Below are 10,902 nucleotides of genomic sequence, written 5' to 3' on the forward strand. Positions count from 1 at the left end.
GGAAATGAAATGCCCTTCATCTTTGCTTTTCATGCCTGCTTTGTGCGTGTGATGAATTTGTGCGCCTGCCACCTTTCCGCAGACTCCCCTCTGTAAACGGCTTTAAACAGCACCGTTTTTATCTCCCGTTTAACTCCAACTGTTTCTCCCCCAATTAAAATTTCAGGGTGGGGATGAAGAGATGGACAGCTACCAAGTAAGTAGATGATCAATGATGAGGATGCATCAGAGTTTGCTTTTAACGGAGAGAAAATGGCACAGACTAAACCTGTGTATCTCTGCCTGCCTGTGTGTGTGTGTGTGTGTGAAGGAGGAAGACCTGGAGAGGATGAGGGAGCAGTGGCTGGACACTCTCACTCAGAGGCAGGAGTATCTGGACCAGCAGCTCCAGAAGATAGTCTGCAAACCAGGTACAGTGTCCAGGCAGCAGACATGACTGATCGCAGCAATATTTCCAGTCATCTGTTTTCTTGTCAACATGCACTTTTTCTGGCATCATGTCATTTCCTCCCACTGCTCAGTGCAATTTAGCTTTTGAAAGACCAATTCCAACTTAATTCTCCCCTTCTCATATTCTGTTGATTTAAAATGTATAATTTTATAGTACAAGCGCTGCTTTTCTTCATTCATTTTTCATAACCAGGTGGCAGTGATGTACAGCCGCAGTCACCGTTAATATAAGCCACAGTGAAGCAAATATAGATTCTTTGTCAGCACTTCCAGCAGCACAGCCGTGTGGATGAATGGGAAGTATCGCAGTTATAGCTAATTGATTAAGGCGTAGCTGACAGTGATCATAAGTCTTGAGCCCCTGATGTATACACTGACGACCTGCAGCTGTTAGAGCTAATGTGTAGTTACAGTATGTAATGTACAGTATGGAATAGGGCTGGGGAAGGGATATGGCTGGGTGTAGTGTATCCTAAATCAGAGTCACACGGAGGATGATGATTTTGAATTACTGTTTTTGGAGGTTTTTACTTTATGTGCGTGCAGATAAGTCAGAGGACGATGTCGAGAGGGAGTCCCAGCTGCTGGAGTGTCGCCTGACGCTCACCGAAGAACGCAACGCTGTGCTGGTGCCGTCGGCTGGCAGCGGCATCCCCGGAGCGCCAGTGGAGAGGTGTGTTTGCGTGTGTGTGTGTGAAGGAAAATTAACCGCTACAGCAAGTTTTATTTGCTTGTTTTTTTTCTATCCAGGAATGGTTTGCTTTAAGAACACAGTGCTTCACACTAAAAATCCAGTAGTGATGGAAATTAACTGTATAGTACTATTTCACTTCAGTCCATTTTATCTACTATGACTAGAGACACTTGGAGTACATTTTTTGCTACATTATCCACCACATTTCTGAGGAGAATATTGCATTTTTTACTACACCACATGTATGTGACAGCTATAGTTACTAGTTCCCAAAGATATTGTGTACAAAATATATGACATATTGCATATTAGATAAGACACGCCGTTGTGCGTCCAAGTAACACAAATATTATATAAAGTGGTCAAAATGATTCACATCGAGACTTTCCAATTTTCTACTCATCATCCGCTTAGTTGGGAGTTAATTGCTTGGTGCTGCTTTAGGACAGCTGCTTTGTAACTAGTGAGGATGAGTGCAGGGAGCTGTCAGCCCTCTGTGTCAGGAGGCAGGTGTTCAGTCGGAGTGCTCACAGTGCTGTTTCTCCAAAGGGTCCCCGTCCCTGGAATGGAAACACACATTCCTGTGCTGTTCCTGGATCTCAGCGGTACGTTGTTCCTCACTGTCGTTTGTGCTCAGAGTTTGACAAAATCCTCTGATATCTAGCTGAACCTGTTTTTGTCTCTCTTTCTTCTCTCCAGCTGATGATTTCCAGTCGAGTCTTTCAGCGCCATTGGCCGGAGGTCTGGATGCGTTACTCAGCGGGGAGGAGGAGGACGACTTCTTTGACCTTCATATTGTTAAACACTATGATCCAGAGGTACGGTGACGATTGATATTCAGAGCGGGTTTGAGATTTCCTCTCTTACATCTTGTCTCTCTGTTGTCCAAAATGTACCACCTACACGGTGGATGAATCTTTTCGCCGTTCATTTCCCCATGTTTTTAATGCGGTCCAGGTGAAGGCAGAGGCTTCCTGGGACTCAACGGTGCACGAGTGCCCCCAGCTGAGTCGCGTGACCTCGCCTGACCAGAGGGTCTACCTGACGGTCAGGGCGGTGGTTCAGCTGAGCCACCCGGCCCACATGCAGCTGGTGCTCAGGAAACGCATCTGCGTCAACGTCACTGGGAGACAGGTGGGTGGCCCCTGAGCTGTGATGCTTTGGTTCTAATCGCGTGTCCACTAACAAAGAGGACTGATTTGAGAACATGTGTTTGCGTGTGTGTGTGTGTGTGTGTGTGGCAGGGTTTTGCTCAGAGCCTGCTGAAGAGGATGTCTCAGCGCAGCACCATCCCCGGCTGCGGAGTCACCTTTGAAATCGTTTCAAACATCCCCGGGGTGAGTACCAGACCACAGAGTAGAAATTAATTTTTTTAGACTTCGAATAACCCCATTGTTGCCTTTAATAATGAAACCCATGCAGCCATTCTATGCTGAGTCAGAAAGTTACACAGTGGAGTACCCATTAGCCTCCTCCCAGGTTAAAGTTAAAAACACATGTTGGAAAGGTGTTACATATTTAACAGGATCGGCCATGCTCACAATAATGGATGTAAATGGCCTTTGAATGGGTCTAGGAATAAACCACAGTGTAAAGTTTTGAATTCTGCAGGCCACCATCACGGTCTAATACACCCACATTTCTAAGTGAAACCTGGTTTTACATTAAAGTCGAATCAGTAACCATCATTTTCACCCCGTTCTTTCACGAGCAGGCTGTACTTTCTTTTGGGCTTTACCATGTGTAAGACATGGAGATGATGACATGGGACGGATGCTGGTGTTAAAACTCCACCAGAATAACATGGTTCATGTATGTAGGCCTTGTCTTACCCTGAATATTTCATGCTGATTGACTGCATTCTGTGGTCTTTGTTTTGTATATTACTGACCAGAGAAGATTGTGCTGGTCAGGGTGGGGAGGGGGGGGGGGGGGGGGCGTTCTGTATTGTTTGTTGTAATTACATTTCCACTACGGTGCAGCTCATAGATTCTATCTGCAGTCATTTCATGTCGGCAGTGGAAGCTTTTAAAGGCTGTGGCTTGTAATGAAGCCTTCTATGAGGGACGCTAAACGCTGTCGTAAGCATTCATGTGATAGGCAGGATAATGTAAATACATGAAACCTCAGCAGGGTGAATCGAGTGTCTGTCCCTCACAGTCTGTCTTCCTGCTCCCACAGGACATCCACGGTCCAGAGGACAGGGAGATGCTGGCCAGACTAGCTGCCAGCACCGAGGACGACCAATCAGCGGACAGCGAGGCGGCCATAGAGAAATACCTGCGCAGCGTCCTGGCTGTGGAGAACATCCTCACTCTGGACAGACTCAGACAGGTCAGGAAACATGGTCCACGAACAGCACGTGGCTCTCGTCTTCGGAGATTTGATGTGAATCTCCAGACTTCCAGACCACATGGAATCACACAGCAACCACATTCAGCATCATTTAGTTCACTCAGAACGCCGAAATGTCTGACCGGCCTCTCATTTAATCACGCTCCTTTGATTGATGTTCACCCCAAGCAGGAGCACATTAAATCCTCATTGTCTTTTTCGCTCTTAATGCAATTTGGGAAAATGTCATTCAGAGCTGCAATTGGAACATTTTCCTTTGTACCTAGCCAAAAAAGGAAACAAATAGAGCGTGTGTGTGTGTGTGTGTAGGAGGTGGCTGTGAGGGAACAGCTGGCAGTCAGAGGGAAAGCTCCCAGACGCTGCCTGAGCTCTCCAAACATCAACCGGGTAAGAGAGTTTGTCTCTTCAATGACCCAAACATGGCAGTTTTAACGGGGTGGTGAGGACTAATCAGAGCAGTATTAGCTCAGACTATGAGTCCCGTGGACACAGAGACAGTGGAGAGTAAATAAAAACATTTCTGTATCGTGCATATGTTTTGTTAGTTGCATAGATCTGTAAAAGCACAAAGCTTCACTTACATGACCTTAACTCTGCATTTGCTGGTGGGTGTTCGCGACCTTTCTTCGACTGCTAACCACAAGATAGAGAATCATTTTTGCTTTGTTTCTATTCTGGGGTTCAGGTTGTGTTTCTTCATGCAGTTTCTTCTTCCCTGCTGTTAAGCTGTCTCACTAACGCTGCAGCTCTAACCGTCTAACCCTTTAACCAGCTGTCAGCCAGCAGTCTGGAGCTCTACTCCGCTCATAAGCTCAATGAGCTGAAGGTGAGACACGTACAGTAACTCACATCTACTAATCTTCTCATTTCTGTCCATTTCTTTATCATGTCTTCCTGTTGTATGTACGTATTGGATAAACAGTTGACAAATGGTGAAAAATGAAAAGGTAGTGGATAAACGGTTGATCCAGTACAGCTGTAGTGTTGCTGCAGTTCTTCATGGTCGCCAATAGAGGCAGCTAAAGGTCGCAGATTACTGAAATTCCTCATCAGCCGCGTGTGTGTCATCCTCTGGGTGTCCTTCCCTCTTGTGTGTGCAGGGCTGGGAGAGCCACCAGGACCTTTCTGTGGCGCCTCCTTCATCTCGGCGCACACTGCCCAGCTCCATATCCCAGAACCTGAACCCGGAGACCGGTACGACTGATAACGCCTTTATCTCCTAATGGCTTCGTTCTGTGCCTGTGAATTATCTTTCCCCATTTCCTGCCTTTGATGTCATCAGCTCCTGTTTTTGCTTTCGCCGGTGGACAAGTGTAATCGTCCATTTGCGCTGAATCTTGATTCAGCACTTGTTTTCCTGTTTGCCAACACATTTCTCACTCCCCCCCCCCGCCTCAAAAACATAATCTTCTCTTACTTCCTCTCTTCCTCCTGCCTGTGTTTTCTCCATCTGTGCTCCCGCAACCTCCTCCTCTTCTTCTCGCCGTCTCCCTGTCAGTGCATTCAGGCTTTGCTGCGTCTTATCTCCCCCCAGTGAAGGCCGTACCCAAGCTGCTGAAGTCACTGCTTCCTGGTGGGAAGGAAGATAGTAGAGACCAGACAGCTGTCCATCAGCAGGTACACTCACTCAGTCAGCTCACAGCGCTCCGGATTTAAGCTTGTATTCTGCTCGCTGTCTTATCGGGGATTTAAAGTTTCTATGCATCACCGCAGCCTGAATCTAAATATCCCCTCTACTCATCAGCAGCTAGTCCTTTTTCTCCGGTTGCCATGGAAACAGAGCTTATGTAGATAGAAACACAAATGATAAATAAAGTGCGTGAATGCCTCACTGCCCAAGATGACTGATTTTTCAGAAGTTTGCAGAAACAGAGGTGATAAACTTCATCGCAAACGGGGGAATGAAAAAAAAAAAAGAAGTAGCTCATCAAGTTTTGAGGTGTTGAGGCAGAACTCCTCTCAACCACGCCTCTGATGTATTCACCAAACATTTTGCTTTACCCTGCCTTCATCATGCATGGGTATAGTATTTTGTGCTGTGTGAAAAATGACTTTGAAATCACTTGTTTGGGACTAAAAATCAGGATGTTGATTTCTCTTGCATCGCCCAGCTTTACAGAAGTGCAGGGCTGAAACGCCGGAGCGCCCTCGTGGTGACTTGAGTATCCGGGTTGAGAACTATCAGCACGCACAGTCGTGATTGACGTGCTGTATAATGTCTGAGATGCCACAAACAGCCCCTACTGAGAGAGGAGCACACTGTGTGTAGAGGAGGGTTAATTAGGAGCAGGTGAGCGTCGTTTCACCGAGGCGGCGCCCCCGCTCGCTCCCCACCTCCTCATCCGCTGATCTCCAATCATGTGCCGTGGAGACCCGGGAGTCTGCAGCTTTTCTTTGCAGCCAAACACTACAGCACCTGATTTGACTGATTAGCACCTTGAGCTGCAGAGGGAGGCTAATCAGGGGAATCATGTGCCACGGTGTTCGCCTGGAATGGAAACCTGTCGGGCCTCGCTGGCGCATTGTTTTAGGCCATTGCCCCAATTAGCGCTTCACTCCACCCTGCCTGCTGCAGATGTTTGCAAAGGTCAAACACAAAAGCCTGGAGTGTTGCAAATATCAGCAGCCTGTTGATGTAAATTGGACGAGTGAGTGATTGTAGCCCTGATCTCATTTGTAACACCTGGCTGGAAAGCGGGACGGTGCAGCACAGTGGCCGGGCCTCATGAAGCTTCACTCACAGAAGACATTCTTGTGCAGCTGACTTGTGTTGACTTGCAGGTTCACTGTCCCGAGCCACAGAGGGACAGGATAGATGTGTTTGACCTGCTCCCTCGTGGCAGCAACATGGTCCGTGTAGGTCGCCGTTCCGCTCGGGGCAAAAGTGCAAAGCCAAATCAAAGCGCTTCCTTTCGATCAGCAGCAGAGTTTGAAGAATGAGGCGCTGATTCCCTCAGAATGTGGGTGCATGAGAGTCAAACAATCGCCCCTGATTAATATCCTGTGACTGTCTGGTAAGCACGCAGTCGAACAATTGTCCTGATTTATTAAACATCTTAAAATATCTCAAGTTATAAGAAGAAGATGGTGGTGGTGGGGGGGTTTATGACTCTCTTCAAAAATTAAAAAATAAAAAATGTGAAGAAGCAAATCACACACAATGTTTAATCAGCTGACACATCACATCCAATGTTGAAGATGGAACTGGAATACTGAATAGGGATAAATGATTGTGGGTGCAGTTATAATTATGGTGCAATTACCCTGATTGTTTTACCAGTTTATCGTGATTATCTGTCTGAGTGATCTGATGAACAAATATTTTTATTGCACTTTCTGCATCTCGTGTCAACATCTTGACTGCTGATCGCTGCATTAGATTCAATAGTTTTGCTCCCCTCTGATAGACGCGTTGATCATCTAAGCTGATTATATGCAATAATGAGACGTCTGTGCAGTCCTAATATATTGTAACAGATCTGGCCATCTGGCCTAGTTAGTTATCCTAGTTTAGTATTCTGTGAGGCCGCCAGACGAAGCGGTACAGCGTGATGCTCGGCCCACAGTATCTGTCGTCTTTTTCCAATCGTAGATTAACTTTTTCCCCACAGGCTCTGCTTCTGTCATTCTGAAGCCTGAGCTTTTTAATTCCCTCGCAGCAGCTAATCACCCCTTCACGCACACGGTGTAATAAACAGGTTTAGAAATCGACAGGCTTATATTGATATCTCATCTCCAGGTTGAACCGGACTGAAATGATACAGACTTGCTCGTGATTGCATCTTGAAATCTTCTCGTTCGGCACTCGTTTCCAGATTTTCAGTTTGATTTGAAGTGTCGTGAACTCAACATCTTTTAAATTGCCTTCCTGTCGCAGGGTTTGCCACGCATCATGGTGCAGTCAGCCAGCGTCGTAGAGGGCTTGAGCAAACAGCAGCAGCCAGTAAGTTCTCCAACACTGCTTTTATTATTATTTTATTGTAATCTTATTTATTACGTCTAGATGGGTTTTTGATTTATGGGAGGGGTAGTCATCACTGAGGCAGTTGTTTTTGTGCTTTTATGTTTGTGTATGTGACTCTCCCCCCTGTCTTCTTTTTTCTTTCTTGTTATGTAACGACTGGGGAGGCACAGTTGGTATGGCTTGCAGCGTAGCATTATGTTTTCTTTAGGTTTGCATAGATCTCTTTAAAGCTGCTCCCGTCAATATTTTTGTATCACCAATGGATCCAGAGACGACGTGCAATGTGAAAGAGGCCGCGTGTGATGATCCCTCAAGGAATGATCAGCAAACTCTCAGCTGTTCTGAGGTTTTTAGCATCTTTCAGCACATTGTTTTGGTTCACCCTCACTGCTCTGATCAACTCGCATCAGCGTTGTTTAGCAGACAGCTCATGTTAGCACCTAGCTTGTGGACAGAGTGAGCGTTTAGCAGCTGAAGAGTCAGATCAGTCCCTCAGCACTAGGTTGAGACCAGAATACTTGCCTGGTGGACAGACACCGTCCTCCTGTCAGTGTCATAGGGTGATGTCAGTATTGCCTGTACAGCTTGTTTTTGCCGCCCCCATGCGGCCAAAAACTGAGGTGCAGGTTGAAATCCATTCTAATCAGGAATTCAGACTCATAGTACAAAAAACTAGTTCTGTGAGTTAGTGTGCCGAACTAAGTTTTATCAGTGTTTTGGTGTCAAAGAGAACAATAGACGATACAAGATAAGTTGCCCTAAGTTAAGTTAAAATTAAGATTTAACTTTGGAAAAATGAACACTTTTGTTGCCACGGTTTCCCTCTTAGGTTCCGTTTGAAGAAATCCTTCCTCCCGACCTCCAAACAGAGAGTCCCAGATCCATGCCCCTCCCACCACCAATCATCCCAGAGACAGAAGACTCCACCCCCAGCCCAGGGAGCGAATCGTCAAGCGGATACATCTCGACTAGCATATCTACAGCAACGCTGTCAGAGGTCTACACGCTGAGCTGGGACCTGCCACCATCATCCGGCAGCAGAGCCGACGGCTTTGAGGCGGTGCCAGATGAAGAGGAGGAGGACTGTAAAGTGACTTATCCCGAATCTTTCATTGTGGACCAATCAGAGCCTCAGGCGTCATCGCTAGTTTTGGAAAGCAAGGCAGCGGATGAGAGGACTGAACCACAACCATCCAAACCAGACAACACCCCATCAGAATCAAACCTGAGTCAGCAAGAACCAAATCCATCTTCATCAGTCCAGGTGGAGGAACAAGGAAAGCCTGATTCAGTAGCAGAAGCAGACTTACAATTCCAGACCAAACAGGACTCAACAGCTGACCCTGTTGGATCAGAACAGTTGGACAATTTGGAGCCTCTTAAAGATTCATTGTTAGGACAAGAGAATGAAACCAAACAGACAGAAGTTTCACAAACAGAACACTTGAAACCAGAGACCCCGCTGACAGAAGAACTCGCTGCCACGGACAAGACAGAACCAGAACCGCCACTTCACGACGAAACACAACCTTCCACAGAAGATCAGTCTGAAACTGTTGTCCCTCAGCCACAGCAGCCCAAACAAGGACAGACAACCAGCGGTCAAGATCCAGATCCAGACCTGATCCCAGTTGTGTCCGTAGTCTCGGTTCCAGCTCCTGCTCCATCTGGAGATCTGGTTCTTCAGGCTTCATCTGAGGAACAGGCCACTGCTGAGGTCCCAAACCCAAATGGCACCTCCCTCCCGACTTCATCCTCCACCACAGATGAAGTCCAACAGGAAGCACCCGACAATTCATCTAAGAAAGCCTCCTCAGCTCCAGATCCCCCTCTGTCCAGTGGTCAGCCTCCCAAACCTGATGCCACGGTCGCAAATCCCTTTAAGATCCAGAAAGTGAGGTCTTCAGACCTCAAGTCCTTTCAGCGTATTCTGGCTGAGGAGGAGGATACACCTGCGCAGGTGGGCCGGACCAGCAGCCTCGGGGCAGGACTTAACCTCTCTGTGCCAATGGAAACCCTGGAAATTATCTCTGACTCAGAGGAAGGAGATGCAGCTGCCTCTGCTGTTCTTCCTGACTGGTTGAAAGAAGGGGAGTTCGTGACTGTGGGGACCAATAAGAGCGGCACCGTCCGTTATGTTGGACCCACAGACTTTGCAGAGGGCACCTGGGTAGGAGTGGAACTGGAGGTACCAGCAGGTGAGAAGAACAGGGCCCAAACCACATGCAAATATTTGACGCCATGACCTTCATGCTTTCTTCACGTACACCATAGTTATATAGTTCTATCGCCATTCAGAATCTTAAACCTGTCCTCGTCTTTTTCCAGGAAAGAATGACGGTTCAGTGGGTGGCAAGCACTACTTCCACTGTAACCCTGGTTACGGCGTGCTGGTAAGGCCAGACAGAGTGAGCCGGGGCGGTGCTAAGCGCCGTCGACAGCAGCAGCAGCAGAAGCGCCGCAGTGCCAACCTGTCTGGATCCAGCCCCAACCTGGCAGCCCTTACCGCTCTGGCCAAAGGTGAAGGTGGAGGGGCGTCCGCCGGCCGCAGCAGAGGAGAAAACCGCAAGTCATGGAACACTTGAGAGGCTCGTTATCTGGTAAATGACTAATTGCTGGACACCCACTCAGCCACATGCAGCAGCTGGTTGATGTGATTATAGGGTAAGCTTTCAGGAAGAGTGACAATATAGTGTTTTATTTTGGCAGATCTGCCACAGGTTTCACTGCATCTGGTCCTTTATTGTAAGTTTGGATCAACACACGATGAGTCAGCGCACGCTCTTCTGTTAGGAGAGGGAACCAATCACCCATCAGACCTTCATCAGTCTGGTAGAGGACTCTATCCACACCTCATGTGCTTAGTAATTGAAAACTATTGAATGTTTTATCAGAAGATGTGAATGTTTTTATGTATATAAATGCAAGTAACAACCATTTGTCTCTAATTGATCTCATTTTAAATGGCGAATCTCACACGACACCTTGATGTGCTCATAATTGTACTGTTCTGAATATATTATGCAGCTGCGTGTTTAGACTTCCAGGTATTGTAAGCTGCTCGTACCTCTTGGTAATGTTCGATGAGATGCTGATATCTTATTCTTGTGCCTTGAAATATTACTGCTACTCAGCAAATGTGCCTTAGTGAAAAACTGCTGCTGGTATTTTGAGAACCATTCAACCGGAGCTTCCTGAATGTGTTTTTCTACTGTTTTAGAAAAAAAAAAACTTGCACTTCCTTTTCTGACAAACTACTGAAATTTTGCAACATTTTTTTAATCCGCTTTGTCACTAAGTGTGTAAAGATTGTTTGGAAGTGGCTTCATTTTAAAGCGAGATGATGTGTTTTGGATTTTTTTTTTTTTTTTTCACGAGCAAGTGTTGAGTTACTCTGTGTGTTTGGGAACCTGTTGATTTGTACGTGATGTGGGGACTT

General features: G+C 46.7%; 1 protein-coding gene across 1 annotated transcript in view; it reads left to right on the forward strand.

Moving 5' to 3' along the window:
• Window positions 1-10,842, forward strand: part of LOC143336107 (kinesin-like protein KIF13B) — a 30,131-nt gene extending 19,289 nt beyond the window's left edge. Inside the window, exons 28-42 of the mRNA XM_076756010.1 lie at window positions 167-196; window positions 311-410; window positions 997-1,123; window positions 1,694-1,749; window positions 1,844-1,962; window positions 2,102-2,278; window positions 2,389-2,481; window positions 3,326-3,478; window positions 3,809-3,886; window positions 4,272-4,325; window positions 4,600-4,693; window positions 4,998-5,116; window positions 7,377-7,442; window positions 8,293-9,661; window positions 9,792-10,842. Coding sequence (XP_076612125.1) covers window positions 167-196; window positions 311-410; window positions 997-1,123; window positions 1,694-1,749; window positions 1,844-1,962; window positions 2,102-2,278; window positions 2,389-2,481; window positions 3,326-3,478; window positions 3,809-3,886; window positions 4,272-4,325; window positions 4,600-4,693; window positions 4,998-5,116; window positions 7,377-7,442; window positions 8,293-9,661; window positions 9,792-10,048 — 2,892 coding nt within the window. The 3' untranslated portion in view covers window positions 10,049-10,842. The remainder of the gene's footprint in view (window positions 1-166; window positions 197-310; window positions 411-996; window positions 1,124-1,693; window positions 1,750-1,843; window positions 1,963-2,101; window positions 2,279-2,388; window positions 2,482-3,325; window positions 3,479-3,808; window positions 3,887-4,271; window positions 4,326-4,599; window positions 4,694-4,997; window positions 5,117-7,376; window positions 7,443-8,292; window positions 9,662-9,791) is intronic.
• Window positions 10,843-10,902: the final 60 nt, after the last annotated feature.

The sequence above is a fragment of the Chaetodon auriga genome, chromosome 18 (assembly GCF_051107435.1).
Source record: "Chaetodon auriga isolate fChaAug3 chromosome 18, fChaAug3.hap1, whole genome shotgun sequence".
NCBI classification, from domain to species: domain Eukaryota; kingdom Metazoa; phylum Chordata; class Actinopteri; order Chaetodontiformes; family Chaetodontidae; genus Chaetodon; species Chaetodon auriga.